Consider the following 17,844-nt stretch of genomic DNA (forward strand, 5'->3'; position numbering starts at 1 on the left):
AACGTGTGAATGAGCTAAGGAGACATTTTTATTATTAATATTAGTATTTGGCTCACAGGGCCTCGTCTTGCTCTGCGTGTTTGTTTTGCAGCTTCGTTACTTACTAATCACGTGTTTTATCAGCTCCCAGAAGCTTCAGGATGTCTGATTCCAGACCGGGAAGTGGAGCTCGATTTAGACCGGTCTCACGGGAATATTATAGGGGACGGTTCAAAGTCTACATCCCTCCCTCTCTGCCTCTTTCTGCTCTCAGTCAGAGGCATTTGGAATCGCTGCGGATCGGAATCCTTTTCTCTTTTTTATTTGTTTCAGGCGTCAAAAGAGGGCAGGGATGCCTGTTTGTGAAGTGAGTGAAAAGGATCCACGAAGCTTTTCACTCAGTGGAGGAAAACTTTGAACTGGGATACTTGGAAGATAATTTGGATTTTTTTCCCCGGATAAAATAGTTTTTCTATGATAATTTCACAACACGTTTAAAGCTGCTAGAAGCGTGAATAATCCACAGGCTACCTCAGGAGGTCCGGTGTCCTCTCTACAGATATATTATGTGCGCGCTGGAGTAATTTTTCCCCTCTCTGGGTCCAGGGATTTGTTTTTTATTTTTCTAGTGAGAGCAGGGCTGAGCAGAGGGCAGAGGGGAGCTAAATGCGGCTGACTGGCGACCCTGCACCGGGAACCATGAACAGCAGCGGGTCTGGCAACTTTCTGCTGGTCCCCATACCGGAGTACCCCCTGCTGGACTGCGTGCCCAACAAGACGGTGAAGATTGTGGTGCTGGGAGCGAGCAACGTCGGGAAAACCGGTACGGGGAGGAATGGAGGGGGGGGGGTTATACAGGTTGAATTGTGAAATTAGGATTCAAATGAATGCGGGAAGTTTTGCACGGGAACTAAAGCTGATTTGAGGCGTTGTGGGGAACTACTCTGGGAAAACTGTGGCTTGGATTTTAACATGACGACTATGAACAATCCTGCATGGTCCGTTCTAATTAAAATATCCTGATTAATTAAGGTAGAAATATTTGCAAATGCCTGCCGAAAATGCATACCGGTAATGATTGCCAGGGGGCGACAAATCCCATTGTTTACATGATCAATTTAACTCGTTTCCGTCCACTTTAACGGCTCTTAATGAGTATATCAAGTTGTAGTTGAAGTATCTAAATAATTTCACAGAAACTATACGAATCAAAAAGTATTTATTGACAATTAAAAGCCATGCACTGATAACTTTACTCAAGCATTTTGGACAAAAACAACTGATGAGCAGCAAAGATTTTAGTGCATGCTAGGCAAATGTATTTTTATTTTTATGTTAAAAGTGCATGAGGTACTAATTAACATAAGAACCCATTATATGGAGAAATATGTGTGTGCCAGATTTAGGCACACACTCTAATATTCATTTGCATTGCCTGGCATGTTAATGGCATTAACAGAGGGCGTAATCAAAATAAACATAGAAAATATATATACCACTATCGATGTATTTATTCATTTGCATCAGTTAATGAAGCCATGTTTATCTATTTATTTTAAGATTAGTTTAAAAAAATGTAAAATATATTTTAGGAAGTAGTGCTTGGTTCTGCGTTCAAACTCTTATTTTGAAAAGTCAAAAATGGGGAGTAATTTGGATATCTTATCCACTCCAAGTAACCTATCAAAACAGCTTAATATTGGCATTGAGTATAGTCTTATAAGTAAATGTAGCTACTTATTGCTATAATGTAACTACCTGAGTGGGACCCTTCAGAATAAAAGTATCCAACAAGAGGAAAGGAAAGACTATAAATGGCAGCTTCTGTTCGATTGTTTTATTTTAGATTTCAGGAATCTTTAAGCATACGGCGGCTTCTCAAAATACATTTGATGCCCTGCAGTCAGAAAGTGCAGCACTGGCTCTCAGTAACAGACTAAACAGATCAGCCAGGGGAGCAGCAGAGAGTAAGCTTTAGTACAAGAGGCTCATTTATCTCACTGGAGGTAAGAGACTGAGCTACAGTTATAATAAAGCTCAGATTGGAACATGAGAGCGAGAAGGCTGCAGAAAGCAAAGGAAGAGCTAAAAGATTCCCACAGAAATGATCAGTTCATCAGTTAGTAGTAAACATTCAAAGTAGTTGTGGCCCACATGATGCACCCTAATGATGCTGCTGTGATATCACCAAGGGAGCCTTAACTTGAGTTTATGACTTGCACTTTTATGATGCATCGGTGTCATGAACCACAGTTGTGGTGTTAAAAGACAAAAACATTTTACCTGACACAAAAGGCGTAATGTAAGATGCAATGGTTGCATTATGGGAAATATAGGAACCAGGATTTGTGGGTGCTCCAATGGCTCATGGCTCAATACTTTCAATGTTTTTTAAAATATCAAAATGTAGTTAAAGTTTATACTGCAGCCTATTCATTTAACCTTTTATCAGACAGCACATGGATGCTCTAGAAGTCGAAGAAGTTTTTACATGGTTATGGCAGCACTGGGTGTAGAAGAACAAATTCACACATGCATTAATACAAATGCAGTCGTGTGAAAAACAGTTTCATAGGAGTTTCTGCATGCCTGTGGAAAAAAAAGTAGACTGCATGATTTAATAGCTTGTAGCATTTAGCAGCAATAACACAAAGTTATTGTTTGTTGACTTTATTTCTCCAACTGGAAGAATTGTGACTGACTCTTCTCTGCAAGGATTCGTTCATGCACAGCTCTCTTAAGGTCTCATCACAGCATTTCTGCCAGGTTGAGGTCTGGACTTTGCTTTATTTTCTTTTTCAGCCATTCTGTTGTAGATTTGCTGTTGCGTGACCTAATTTTGCCCAAGCTTTAGCTGTGGACCAGATGTCCTCACATTTGACCCTTTGGTATACAGAGGAGTCATGATTTACTCAGTGGTCCTGTGGCTGCAAAACAAGCGCAAATCATCGCACTTGACAGCTGTAATGGGATGTTTGTGCTGATATGCTGTGTTTGGCTTTCTCCAGACGTGGTTCTGTGCATTATGGTCAAACACCTAAACTTTGATCTCGCCTGTCCAAAGGACTTTGTTTTTGGTTTTCTGAAGAAACTTTGCAAGCCAAAGCCGTGCTGCCACGTTCTTTTTAGAGAGAAGACACTTTCTTCCTTTAACCCTTCCAAACCCTCCGTACTCGTTCAGTCTTTTTCTAATTGTACTGTCAATACTTTACATGCCTCAGTTGGCATAAATGTTGGACTCTGAGATGGACCTCTGCACTTTTTTTTTTCTTTTTTCAGTTTCTCTGAGCAAAGCATCAATGCACACACAAACTAATAAAGCTTTCAGTTTGAACCTTTTGATTAGTATTGGTCCTTTAATTTCATGCCTTTATCTGAAATAAGAACAATAGTTGTTAATATGAAGCTACAAGTTATCTCTTGAGGCATGTGGACCATTATTATGTTGCTTATATCTGTTGTGAGTCCTTTATTGTTTTAAATCCAGTCACTGAATCACTCCAGTGACCTTTTTATATGTATTATTCATGGTATCATCTGTTGGTAGCCTACAGAAAGATAAACCTCTCCTTTGATGGAGTGAATGGGGTGGTATCCAAATAGATATATTAAGCCAAACTCCCACTCCCAAAAGACTGAAAGTTAGAAAAACAGTGTTCAGAATCCAAACACCCAGAGGTGGATGAGGCAATCATTTACCAATAGAAGATGATTCAAATTCTGAGTATTGGTGAATCATTTCTCCCTTGAGACTTTTGGACTCTTTTGTTTAGATACTAAAGTCTTGAAAATCAAACTTATGTAGCAGTGCTCGGGGAAAGTGTTAAATAGATCAGAAGGTTACTGCAGGGCATTTGATTTTTCTGTAACAGAGGTTTGGATTCTGCCCTACAAACTCTGTGCTCATTCTTCTTGTTACTTTTTATTCTTCTTTTGCATCTCTAATTTTTCTTTTTGTTTCTTTTTAGCTTTGATTGTTAGGTTTCTGACCAAGAGGTTCATTGGTGATTATGAAGCAAACACAGGTGAGTTTCTGCACATCTGACTGTACTCACTGACTGAGTTCCCTCTGTAAAAGTCCACTGTTATAGAAAAAAAAGTTGATCCATTCATCAATCCGCCTCAATCTCTGTGTCTGCAGGGGCACTCTACTCCCGAAAGGTCACGCTGGAGGGTGAGGAAGTGTCGCTTCAGATCCAGGATACACCCTGTGTCGCTCTCCAGGTAAACAGGGGGCTGTAGCCATGTCGTCATCCTGGAGATTAGCTTGCATTATGCTAACTGCATGAAAGTACCAAAATATAACTGAAACATACAGACGGCTGATATGACAGGTTTCAGACTTGATTTAGAAAGTTATTCAAACTATTTCTAGATGTTAAAATTGGAAAAAAAAAAAGAATATTTTGGGAAACTGCTGCAAACATCTTTGTTCAGATCTTGTGTCAAAATGTCCTTTAACCACACCACAAGGAAGCACTGAGAATATAAATGATCATAGATCAGTTAGAGTTAGTTTGATGGGGTCAGAAATATAGGAGATAAGTAAGCCACCATCAGGAAATTAGGGCACTGGCTTTAACTGAGACCTGTTATTGATTAGTTCGTAATTATTGTCACTTATCATGATTATGAGGTGGGAGGCTGCTGTGGCTGTGTATCGTTCTTCCACGTGCTACCGAGGCCACTGTTTGGCTATCTCAGGTACAAAAGCCTCGCCTACCTTCTCTTCAAATGTTTTATAAAGGGGAACAAATCAGAAAAAAGCTGATGATGATGATGCACATACAATTATATCCTAAAAGTGTGTTGTTTTATTTCTAAGCTTTTGTACCATTACGATTAGAGTTACTCGCCTCTGTGCACATAGTTCTAGATTCATTTGCCAATAACACGACTGACATTTGTTCTTTTCCTTCGTTTTTTTTTTTTTAAATATCCTGTAGATATAACAATAATATGCCGTTGTGAACTTCCTTGACTGTGATAATTTGGATGTGAAAATCTGATACTGTGCTAGCTTTAATTTGTGGGGTTAAAAAGTTCCAAAGGGATATCTCTTTCTTGCATCATTGCCTAATTTAGTAAAATTCGTACTCCCCAAAGTCCCCAAATATTCCCATTTAAAAAAAAAAAAAAAAGCTATCTCAAAGCCATTTTAGGAAAGTACTGAAGTTTGAGGAAGTACTTCAAATACAATCTCCTCACACATGATGAGTTTAATGAGTGCAACGTGCCACACAGCTTATCCTGCTCAACGGCCTGTTTACAAAACCAACCTTCAGAGCTGCTCATTTCCTACACGGGGGGAGATAACAGGGCAAGGAGGTCTCTCCTGGCAGGTCGGACCACCTCTCAGAGATTAGACAGAAATAACTGACGTGTGAGAGAAGCATGAGTGTTGAATGTGTGTGTCGAGGTCAAGCAGTTAAGGGCTTTTTCGTAACCTTTAATTGGGTGTTTTCTAAAATGTGGTGTTTAAAAAGCAAATAATGGAAACACACTTTGCTTGGTAAATTTGTAGGTAGAGTTCAGATAAGAAAATAAATTGGGTGGTCTGATGTATTGAGTTCAAAGTCAGAAACAGCTGGCACATGTCCACAATGAGGCATTAGTCATGGAAATGAACGTTCTAGTACAATTACTATGTGCTTGGCCACTTTGAACAGGAAAATCATCATGGATGGGTTTTAAACAATCATAACATCACAGGTGTGAAATAGTTATATTCGTTTGTGTTGGGCATGATTTTTTTGTTTTTGGTCTGACGTGTTGCATGCAATTCTGCAGCACCTACAGTTGTGTTCAGAAATCCAGTCATCATGAGCATACGCAAGAATGTCACTGTAACTTTGGTCTTTTAATGACTTTAAACAACAAGAACTAGGTGTACAAATCTGAATTTATTGTAGACTTTCTCTGAACCACACATTCTCAAATATATACAAACATTCATGTGACTAACTTCACAAGACAAAGGCCTTTTAACTTGTTGTTAGTGATGATTGACTACAACTAGTTGTTTCCCTTTGTCAGCATAAAAAGGATTTGTTTGACAGCACTCATTGGACTGAGCAACAGTCAGAACAACGAGAGAGTTCAAGCAAGATCTAAGAAGAATTATAGATTTTCACAGGTTGGGAAGGTCTCTTGGAGCCATTTCTAAACAACTGTAGATTCCAGGATCATCAATTCAAACAACTGTACATAAGTACAAGTTATTTGGATGTGTCAACACTTTGCCAGGGTCTGGAAAAAGATCCAAACAATCATCCTCAAATGACAGGAAACTAGTTCAGATGTTCAGAAAAAAAACGAGGGACCATGAAGGCTGGCATGAACTGCTGGAACACAAACATCACTCTCCTTAGTCAAGTGAGTTTTACATCGCCATGGACAAATTTGCAGCTGCCCAAATACCAATGGTACTGAGACATTGTACAAAGTAAATTAAATAACAACGGAGGAGGACTACCGCCAAGTTCTTCAACTTCATTACAAATCAACAACTGGATGGTTGAAACTTGGATATAATTCATTCTCTGAGCAGAACAATGATTCCAAACAGACATCAAAATTTGTTTTGATGGATGAAGCAGGCTAGCATTAAACTTCTGGAACAGCCTTGCAACAGCTCAACCTAAACCAATTTTTGTGGATTATGCTTAAAAGCCGCGTCTGTGCCATCAAACCAACCAATTTAACTGAACTCTACGAATTCTACCAAGAAGATTGGTCAGAAATCCAGAGAGTTATGCCACAAATTTGTTGATGATGACAAAAAGTGTCTGGTTGACATACAACTTGCTAGAGACCTTTAACCAAGTATTAATGGGGGTGAGTGCATATTTTTGAGGCTGTATCTGTATAGAAGCAGCAGGACCAGACGGCATCCCAGGTCGTATCCTAAGAGACTGCGCATACCAGCTAGCTCCTGTGTTCACTGAGATATTCAACATCTCTTTCTCTCAGTCGGTGATCCCCACATGCTTCAAAGAGTCCATCATTGTTCCTGTCCCGAAGAAACCCCACCCTGCTTCTCTCAATGACTATCGCCCTGTAGCCCTCACCTCAGTAGTGATGAAGTGCTTTGAACGCCTGGTCAGAGACTTCATCATTTCTTCACTACCAGACACACTGGACCCACTACAGTTTGCTTACCATCCAAATCGTTCCACAGACGATGCCATCTCTCATCTCCTCCACACGTCACTCACTCACTTGGACACTAGAAGGGGGAATTATGTTAAAATGCTCTTCATAGACTACAGCTCTGCATTTAACACCATAATTCCCTCCACACTCACCACCAAGCTGGAGCATCTGGGACTCAGCTCATCTATGTGTCAGTGGATCTCCAACTTCCTAACTGGCAGACCACAGGCAGTAAGGATGGGCGGACATGTCTCAGCCTCCACCACTCTCAGCACTGGAGCCCCCCAGGGGTGTGTTCTGAGCCCCCTGCTGTACTCTTTGTACACATATGACTGTGTGGCCACTACCAGCTCCACCACCATCATCAAGTTTGCTGACGACACCGTCGTGGTGGGCCTGATCTCTGATAACAACGAGACGGCCTACCTGAAGGAGATTAGGAATCTGGAGAACTGGTGCCAGAGGAACAACCTCCTTCTAAACGTCAGTAAGATAAAGGAGCTGATAGTGGACTTCAGCACTAAGCAGGAGAGGAACTACCAGACCCCCGTCATCAACGAGTGCCCAGTGGAGAGAGTGGACAGCTTCAAATACCTCGGAGTTCACATCACGCAGGACCTGTCATGGTCCTGTCACATCAACACCGTGGTGAAAAAGGCCCGTCAGCGTCTCTACCACCTCAGACGCTTGAGAGACTTCCAACTGCCCTCCAAGGTGCTCAGGAACTTTTACTCGTGCACCATAGAGAGCATCCTGACGGGGAACATCTTAACCTGGTTCGGGAACAGCACCATGCAGGACAGACAAGCTCTACAGAGGGTTGTGCGATCAGCTGAGCGCACCATCCGCTCCGAGCTCCCTGACCTGCACTCAATCTACAGCAGGCGGTGCTGGACCAAGGCCAGGAAGATCGTGAAGGACCTCAGCCATCCCAACAACAGACTGTTCTCTCTGTTGAGGTCAGGAAAGCGTTTCCGCTCCCTGAAGACCAACACAGAGAGACTGAGGAGGAGCTTCTTCCCGCAGGCGATACGGTCTCTCAATCACACCACCACACAGTACTGACCCACACATATGGTTCTTACACACACACTGGACATTCTGGACATTGTTATCACTTCATCACTTAAATCACTTTAAGCATATTTGCACTGCACAACATTGGTCACTACATTCTTCATTTCCAGTTAATACTTGTACAGCTGCTGTTATTGTGTATATATTTATTTATATTTAGATTTCTTCATACATTCTTATATAGTTCTATATTGTGTATTTTGTTGTACAGTTATTTTATTTTCAACTTTAATTTATATATTTTATCTTATTCTTTCCCAGTTAAATTTACCCTTCATTCTAATTTGTGTTGTACAGTTATTTCATTTTTAACCTTAATTTATATTTTATTCCTTCCTAGTAAAATTTACCCTTTTTAATTTTTCATATTTATTTCCTATCTTATTCATAGCCTTTTCCTTTTTCTTTTTTTTAAATTTTGGTTTTTTTTTTAAGGTCACGAGCAGTTGTGTAAGCATTTCACTGCATATCGTACTGTGTATGACTGTGTATGTGACAAATAGAATTTGAATTTGAATTTGAAGAATAAAATTAGAAAAGAGAGATAACATAAACATACAAAACTTAGGCCATGCAATAATGACAAATGGAAAAAAGGGGCTTGAAGGAGCAGTCTATGATGGGAAATCTGGATCTATAGCAGCAAAACTAAATGCACAGTAGGGGAGACTGAAAGACAAAGCCACTGCCTCCCATTCTACTTATAGAAACTCTAGCAACGAGAAGTAAGCCTGCAGTCTTAGAGCGCGAAGTTCTCTATTACTCTAGGATTGCGTGATACTGCAAGTTCTTCTTTTTTTTCTTTTTTTTTCTTCTCTTTCTTCTCTTTCTTTTCTTTTTTTTTCTTAGCTGCACAACATTGAAAGTAGCCTTTATTGTTGTTGTTGCATTTTCAAGCTGTTATGCAGCTAAATGTTTTGTCTGTTTATATGTTTATTTGCTTTAATCAAAGCAGGGTAATTTTAATCTAATTAACTTGCGCAATCACAGCCATGACTCAAAGTGGCCTGCCTAGCTTTACAGCCACTCTATTTCAAAGCAGGCTTAAACATGCTAAAGCAGGTACTTTTTCCTGCAACTCGCAATTGTGCCATCATTTTCATTATTGTAGTTCTGTTTTGCAGAGTAATCACATGTGGTAAAATATTAAAATTACATGTAATTAAATTTACACCTAATACTAATGTTAATAGGCTAATTTTGTCTTAATAGGCTATGTCACCTTCATTGTAGGGATCAAATATGTTTTGTGGCTCCATACAGATTTCTTTCTTTCTAGCAATTCCTCAAAAATATGTCTCTTGATAGCAAAAGTTGCCAACCTTTGGCCTAGGCTTTTCAAAGTGACCATGCACATCTGACTACTGACACTGACTGGCCAATGTTGTCACGTGGAGGTACTCAAGGGTGTTCAAGGAACTGCTGGGATGATTAAAGCCTTTGATTAAGATGATTTTAAGATATCTCCCCTTAGAGGAACTGTGGGACCATCCTACTGGGAGTCAACCCAAGGACAGCCCCAACAGAGAAAGGGATTACTTCAGCTCATCCTGGGATTTCTCAGGAGATGGAGATGTGGTAGACTGGTACTGTCAATAGATTTCTATTCTTTTAACAGACCAGCATAAAAGGAAAATATAAGGGAATTTTTGTCACATGCATCTGTCTGTATCTGATGTAGTCTACTTTAGTCTAATTTACACACACACACACACACACACACACACACACACACACGTACGTCACTGTTCACTAGCTCTATAACATCTTCATAGTAGTTCCATTATGTAATAAAGAAAAATCTAAATTAAAAAAACTGAGATTTTCCTACTTAATTTACTGTGAGATTTTAGGTTTTTCAATTTTATTTATCCAATTATTTATTTAGTGATGGGGGAATACTCCAACCATTTTCAGCTATCAAAAATACACATGGGTTACAACACATTACTTTATTTATTTATTTTTTTGCCTGTCCCGTTTGGCTCTTTTGCCATCAGAATTATTGTCTAAAGGCAAAGAAAGATGCCCAACGGATTTACTTTACCAAATTGACCATCCCAGCCTTGCCATAATGGTCCATTTAATTCACCTTTTATTGTTTATTTTATTTTCACTTACTGAATACGGGATAGACTTGACTGGGGGAAAGAAGGGGAGAAAGAAAGAGGGAAAGAGAAACAGCTGAGAAGAGGGACGGGGGAGAAGGGCAAAAAACAAAAACCAACAGAACGGGCAGAAAAAAAAATGCATATATCAATCACCTGGATCACCTGCTGAGAAAGAAAAAAGAAAAGCAAGCAGAAGAGAACAAGAGTAATAGAATAAACAACATCACAATGATATATGGGAATATGACAGTAAATACTAAATGTTAAACATTATTGTGCAGCACATAAGATCAACAGAACCAGGGGGAGTTGCAGTGACGCGCCCGTGAGCTCCGCCGGCAGCCAGCTGTGCCTGAGTGACCGAGCCCCAGGCCGAGAGGCCGGGGGCACCCCACCTCCGAAGTGGCCCGAGCGAGCCCCAGGCTCCAGGCCCCGATAAGCGGCCGCCAAGGAGTGAGCCGGTGTGTACCTGGACGCCCATCCCCAGACACAAAGAACCACCAACGCACCGATGTCTGAGGGAGTCCGCCACTGGCAGGGGAAGTGGTGGTAGGGGGAGATAGGCCTCCAAACCTTGGAGGGCCTCAGATGTCCCCAGAGAGGTGGCGCCTGACACCCAACCTGACATATAGAAACAGAAATACAGGCACACACATATACAAACATCCATTCCCACCCTCATGCTCTCATATGCACTTACTCCACACTCAACCAACGTGGAGACAAACATGAAGAGACGCTGTACACACGATCACACTCCCCAAGCGTACTTTACGAACCGGGTCTAGGTACCCTTGCCCCTGGAGGGGGGAACTGCACCCAGACCCAGGTGGTGTTACCCTTTTCCCTGCGGTGGGGAGAGGCAGACCGCCCCGACTCCGCAGCAGCAGGGAGGCCCCACACTCCAGACCGCAGTCGGACGGCCAACTCCTCCTCTTAGCCCCCCCGCTCCAGCAGGTCGGAGAGAATGGGGGTGAGAGAAGACTCCAAACCTCCCTCCACCCGCTCATTGTAGTGTTGATGCATGTGTGTTGTAAGGTGCATTTAAAACCCAGGAGGGCATGGAGCTACCTGCCAGAGAGCAGCAGGTAAGCGCATGGTCCCTCCTGCTGGCCCTCAATGTCTACGTGTATTTAAAATTGAGAGGTGGGCAACGACGCCAGGGGTGAGGTGTACACCCTGATGGTAACTTGGATTCCGTGTATCGTGCCCACCTCCAAGATCCTATATGTATGTGTAATGAGAGAGTGAGTAATGTGAATGTCTAAGTTGTGGGACTGCAAGTTCTTCAAGATACGATGGTTCCTGATTATTCAGAACTTCGTGTGAAGGAGAATTTCAAATTAAGTTCTAGATTTGAATATGATCCCCTTTCTAGTACCCGTTAGCAGAACTACAGAATGTTACTGTGTGTTTTACAGGACGATGCCGAGGGTCTGTACTGTCAGGAGCAGATCAACAGGTAAGACTGGAAACACACGAATATGAATTTGAATTAAACACAGTGCACTATGCTAACCTCCACTATGATAACTGGGCCTGCAGGTCAATCTACTGGGCAGATGGATATGTGCTGGTTTTCTCCATCACAGACCACAACAGCTACAGAACCATCCAGCCACTGTACCAGCATGTCAGACGTATACACCCCTCTGGAAACATACCGGTTATACTGGTTAGTTATGCGATCATTAGAAACAACCTGGAAAAAACAACAACCTAGTGATATTCCTTCAGTTATTTTATTTAAAATGTCTCTGTTTCTGTTCATTCAATCTTTAGTGCAAGACAGACCAGACAATACCAGACACCTACTAACCCCAATCCTATAATCTAATCTGTTGTGTAATCTGTAATCTGCTGCAGGTTGGCAACAAAAGTGACCTGCTCCGAGCCCGACAAGTGCCTGCAGATGAAGGCGAGACGTTAGCAGCTTCATTAGGTGGGAGTTTCTTCTACTTCTGTACCACCAAACCTTTGCCCACTAATCAAAAGAGATATTTCTTCAAAAAAGAAGCCTGACTACTCCAGTTTGTGGGCATTAATGTGTTTAAAAATGTCCTCTACTAGCAATAAAATATATCACAAGGCTAAATGTTTAACACATAATATGTCCTACCACTAAATAGTAAATGGACTGGTTCCTTTTACTCTACCAGAACACTTCATACAACATGCTTTATTCACCCATCCATACAAATGCTTTTTCTATGCGCAAGTGCATCAGAGAGCAGCCTGGGTTTAATATCTTGCCCAATGATATTTTGGCATGCAGACTGGAGCAGCCGGAATCAAACCACCAACCTTCTGATTAGTAAATGTCCGGCTCTACCTCTGGAGCTACAGCCACCATCACTTTGCGAGAACATTGCATTCCACTATCTACAGGGTGGGCCATTTATATGGATACACCGTAATAACATGGGAATGGTTGGTGATATTAAAGTCCTGTTTGTGGCACATTAGTATATGTGAGGGGGCAAACTCCTCAAGATGGGTGGTGACCATGGTGGCCATTTAGAAGTCGGCCATCTTGGATACAACTTTTGTTTTTTCAATAGGAAGAGGGCCATGTGACACATCAAACTTATTGGTAATGTCACAAGAAAAACAATGATGTGCTTGGTTTCAACGTAACTTTATTCTTTCATGAGTTATTTACAAGTTTCTCTTTGTTCACAGCCATTGACATGTCGAAGAGGTTAACACGTGAGGAGCGGATCGAAATTGTGTTGATATCTGGTGAACGCAGTAACCGGGTCATTGCAGCAGATTTCAATGCAAGACACCCTACGAGACCACCCATCTCCCATGCTACAGTTAGCAAACTGCTTGCTAATCTGCTGCAATGACCCGGTTACAGGACGAGGCAACAGAAAGTGGACTAATTAAACTATAAAAACAAGTAGCAGCTACAGCTGAAATATAACAACTAATGGCTCAAAATGCTGTCGAATAAATGTAAATAAAAGCTAACAAACTAAGAAACAAACTCAGTGTTTAAGTTCAGAGTTTTTTATAGTTATTTTTAGCCAATCTGTTCTTTACCTTGTTAAGTACAGGTTTTGTTTTATGTAAATAATTTCATGGTCATAAAAATATGACCATGAATAACAATCTTGACCCCTTTATTGATTTAACTTCTCAGACCTGTAAGTGTTGCCCATCCTGTATATGCAGTATGTGATATATCTTAACTATATACTGCATGATATCTAATGAATTACATTTCTGTGCTAAAGATAAGAGTGGCCCTAATCTGAATGTTACTTCTGCTCACAGGAGGAGTTTACTTTGAGGTCTCAGCCAGAGAAAACCATGAAGGAGTCCATGCTGCCTTCCTACATCTCTGTCAAGAGGTGGGACTTTGTTTTTGCTGATATTTGTTAGTCCAAAATATTAGAATTTGACTTAGCTATCGGTGTATTCTGAGTCCAACCACCTATGTGGGACTTTCTGCTTTCTGTGAAAATGGATTTCATTTCCCCTTGATGCCCATAAATACAGAAAACACAGAAAAACCATGTGTTGGTCCAGAAAGGATCACAAAAAGCCCGTAATAGACTGGTTTGTATATTTGTTTTTTCTAGTGGAGTAATTTTTGCCCAAGTGGTTTGTTTCATTTTGGGTATGTTTAGACTTTCTGCTTCCTTTTGTGGCGCTGCAGAGAGTAGGTTCCCAAACGCTGGCTTGTTGAATCATTGTGTAAATCTGCGGTTCTCTGTAGCTTTTTGAGTCTTTCAGGTCATTGTTTTGGTTTTCAGTTCCAGCTTTCATTAAGTTTAAAGTTTGGTTTTAATGGTGTATTTTTTGGATGAGGTTTTTTTTTCCTAATACAGACAACGCTTGAGAGATTTCACATGACAAGGGAGGAAGTGGTAGTGGTGATATAAGTCACACTCACTTAATTTTGATGGAGTCTGGGAGAGTGGTTGTCAGATTGCAGGATATGAGATCTGTATGGGTGCTGCTAATTGTCACATGAGGAATGCATGAAAATATTTCAGTGTTTTGAGCAGCAATAGTCCTTTGAAGGGAGTGAAAATAAGCAGTAAACACAATACTAACATTGTATCAAGCTTATATGGCCAACGTGCTGTTCCTCTACACTTACTGTGGAGGAACGTCATTAATTCAGCCAGGTAACTTCAGGCTTACCCCACCTGTTGCTGGAATATATCGTCGTGGTAACTGCAAATATAACCTTCTGACCAATCAGTTCTCCACAAAAGTGTCACTTTTCCTGAAAGTGTGCCGACAGAGTCTAAACCTTCTCTGTAGTGCCTAATATCTTTGTGTTTCCCTGATAAGCTTTAGTAATAAAGACTTTTAGACTTAACTTTATTCCTTTTTTTTGTTTCCTGTTAACTGCAAACATATTTACAACAATTTTATTATTATAAGCCCTTAAATGTCATCTTAAAACAGGACACCTGTTTGAACTTCTGTCATATTTGAACATAGTCTACGCCTTTGTTTGAATCCAGTGGAATATAAACCAGATTTGATTTCAAACATTCATTCAAACTTAATTTTCTTCCAGTACTGACTTGAATTAGTTTAGCAGGCATCAGTTTTAAATTGCAGCAAAACTGACTTGTTCTCATATGTGATTACATTTTGACAAGTCTGTCTGTCTTCTGTCCCGCAGGTGATCCGGGCACTGGGAGGAGGGAATGGGGAGAAGAGAAGAGGAGGACTCCACCTGGCCAGACCCAAATCTCCCAACATGCAGGAGCTGAAGAGGAGGTTCAGGCAGGTCCTCTCCTCCAAAGTCAAATCAGCCACGACCATCTGAGTGCAGTACGGGCTGAAAAATGACAACCTGCAGCCGGGCACGTGGCGGAAATAAAAGCTAAAACGCCAAAGGGAAAAAAAAAAATCACAAGAAGAGTTTTATGTTTGGAGATATGGAGCCATTACTGGCATGAAAAGACATGTGTGGTGTGTGTGTGGTGATCAAAGCTTCTCGAGAGCACAAGGAGTCCTGATCAGATGGATGAAACAAAGCCTTTCTGGCAGGCGAGCTCTTCTGGAAGGAACTTGTGGTCAACACGACCTCTTTCCAGACTCGAGTACAGCAAAGACGCTGCCCAAAGCTGAAATGACAGATACGGCCAAACAAACAGCTTGTGTTGTATCAGAAACTTTGCATGTTTGTCATGAAAGGCAGCAGAACTTTCTGACACGTTTATGTCTTATTTCTTTCCGGTTAAAAGCCAATGAATACATCGTGAACAAAGTGAATTAAATATACCAAAAACAGCGAAGACGTATCAGATTTATCCGGTTTGTTTTACATGACTCAACATCTCTTATTTCATCTCTCAACTGTGTTACATATTCATTGTTTTGTTTTGTTTTTTACTTACTGGGGAATAAAATGTTACTCAAAAGACATCGTTTTGTTTCTTTTTCCTATCCTGGGGTCAATCCAGTTGAGAATGACGACATAGTTCAGTGTTTCCTGAAACCAAATATATGAAATATGAGTCTCCTTTCTCTCTGAGACATGGTGTTCTGAACTAAAACAGGAAATGACCCAACGAGGCAGGCGTTCAAGGCTATAAGCTGAGACAAATGCTGGCATTTGATGACAGGAAGGAAGTCCTTTTGTAACAAAATAAACTCCTGATATTTATGGAAGATCAATGCTGTCAATAATAAAACACACAAGCATGTTTTGTATTCAAGCAATATCTGTTATTTAGTTAATTTACTTGAACTTGAAACTGTAATTGTCCTTTTAAATTTAAAATATACAAGAAATCTGGGTATTTTCCATTTTATTAACTTAAAAAAAATGGTGTAAATTAGTTCATTTTCATTTTAGCATTAACTGAAAATGATCTTAAAACATGATATTTCAGAAAACATACACTTGTTTCATAGGACAGGTGCACAGCAGAGGTTGTCCATCATCAGTAAATAAAGATTTATAAATCTCTTTTCCACGAGGGGGTAAATTTATAAAGGGCCCAACAATACATATGGATACCAAAAATAAAACCCGAGAGACTAAAGAATTCTGCATCATATGTAAGTTTATGTACTTTTGAAAAGTATGAATTTTAACGTCCCGTCCAGAGTTTGAACAACACAAAAAAATGAAATTAGAGATGGGTTCCTTATGAATTGCCAGTTCAGATTTGTCTTAAAATCACATGTATTAAACTTAATTTGATACTTTTTAATATCTGCAACTGTAAACGTCTCTATAGTTCAACGTTTTCATAAATTAAAGCATTACTATCAGCACCACCATCACTCCCAACACCATTATCGTCATCACGGTTGTCTTTATTATCATCTATATGGATATTTAATATAGATATGTGAAGCCATAAATATCATATGACTTATATCCATATAAAATACAAGAAATATGACTCAGTCTACCTCACTGACTCTGTACTTTGCCTGTGATTTTGACAGAGTAAACATTTCCACTATAGCTCAGTCCACACAATCCAAACTCTAGGTGTGACTTCATGCTTAAGTGGCTCTAAGTGTGAAAAGTTTTTCATCTCTGCTGCTTTTAAACAACAAGGTTAAGGTGTTATTTGGGTTTTATGTTGCTCCAGAGGATTTTTCCTTCCCAACGAGAAGGCATTTCTGGGCAAGTCCCAGCTATTTGGTAACAAGAGACACTGCGCCGAGCATAACAGTCAGCGGGAAACACAAGTCCTGATCTTATTATCCTGTTTGTGGTTAAAAACCCAACAGTGTTAATGAACTGATGGATTTAAAGTGTCTGTGCTTTCAGGGATTGGTCCAAAAGGAAGTGGGGATGCTGTTTGTGGTGTGTGTTTGAGTGTGTGTGTGCTTTCTGCTGTTCTCATGACCTCTCCTTGCTGAAACACAACATATTCCCAGTAAAGATAAATTCCTCAGCATCTGGAATTTCTTTGTTGGTCACTGAACCACCACCCCAGCCCTTCGGCACTACACACACACATTCATGTGCTTAAAAATTGTCTGTTGACCCCAACTTGTGACTTTTTGCCCTTTGACCTTTTTAAAAGTAGCGGAATCAATCCGAGTTGCTCATGGATTATGAAAGCTACAGAGAAGCCATGGATGGGACAAAAAGCATGTGTGTGTGTGCTCGCGTGTGTTTGTATGCCTTATGCTGTGGGGACTCATGTTTACACAGTAACACTGCAAGGACCTTTATGAGGTCAAAACAGAATTCCCATAACATAAATCAGTGAACCTTAGTTTGAAGACTTTAAGGTTTCAGGTTTGGGATGATCCAGGAAATTAACATCCTCTGAAGTGATGGGAACATTTACAAAACAAAGGGACTTTCTCATATTTCATACTTTAAGTTTAATTTCCTCATGTTTTCATTTGAATTGTCAGCTTTCATACCTCTCTCTCTCTCTCTCTCTCTCACACACACACACACACACACACACACACACACACACACACACACACACACACACACACACACACAACCCCGTTCAGCTATCTTAGTGAGGACCCTCATTGACATAATGCTTTCCCTGGCCCCTTA

General features: G+C 40.5%; 1 protein-coding gene across 1 annotated transcript; it reads left to right on the forward strand.

Annotated features, from left to right (window-relative positions):
- The first annotated feature begins 114 nt into the window (after positions 1-114).
- Positions 115-15,722, forward strand: rasl11a (RAS-like, family 11, member A). The gene is made up of 8 exons (XM_026162575.1): positions 115-802; positions 3,948-4,004; positions 4,121-4,203; positions 11,744-11,784; positions 11,868-11,997; positions 12,189-12,264; positions 13,605-13,681; positions 14,974-15,722. Exons 1-8 carry the CDS (start codon positions 646-648, stop codon positions 15,118-15,120), a joined length of 768 nt encoding a protein of 255 aa, XP_026018360.1. The 5' UTR covers positions 115-645; the 3' UTR covers positions 15,121-15,722.
- The last annotated feature ends 2,122 nt before the right edge of the window (positions 15,723-17,844 follow it).

The sequence above is a fragment of the Astatotilapia calliptera genome, chromosome 3 (genome assembly GCF_900246225.1).
Source record: "Astatotilapia calliptera chromosome 3, fAstCal1.2, whole genome shotgun sequence".
Classification (NCBI taxonomy): domain Eukaryota; kingdom Metazoa; phylum Chordata; class Actinopteri; order Cichliformes; family Cichlidae; genus Astatotilapia; species Astatotilapia calliptera.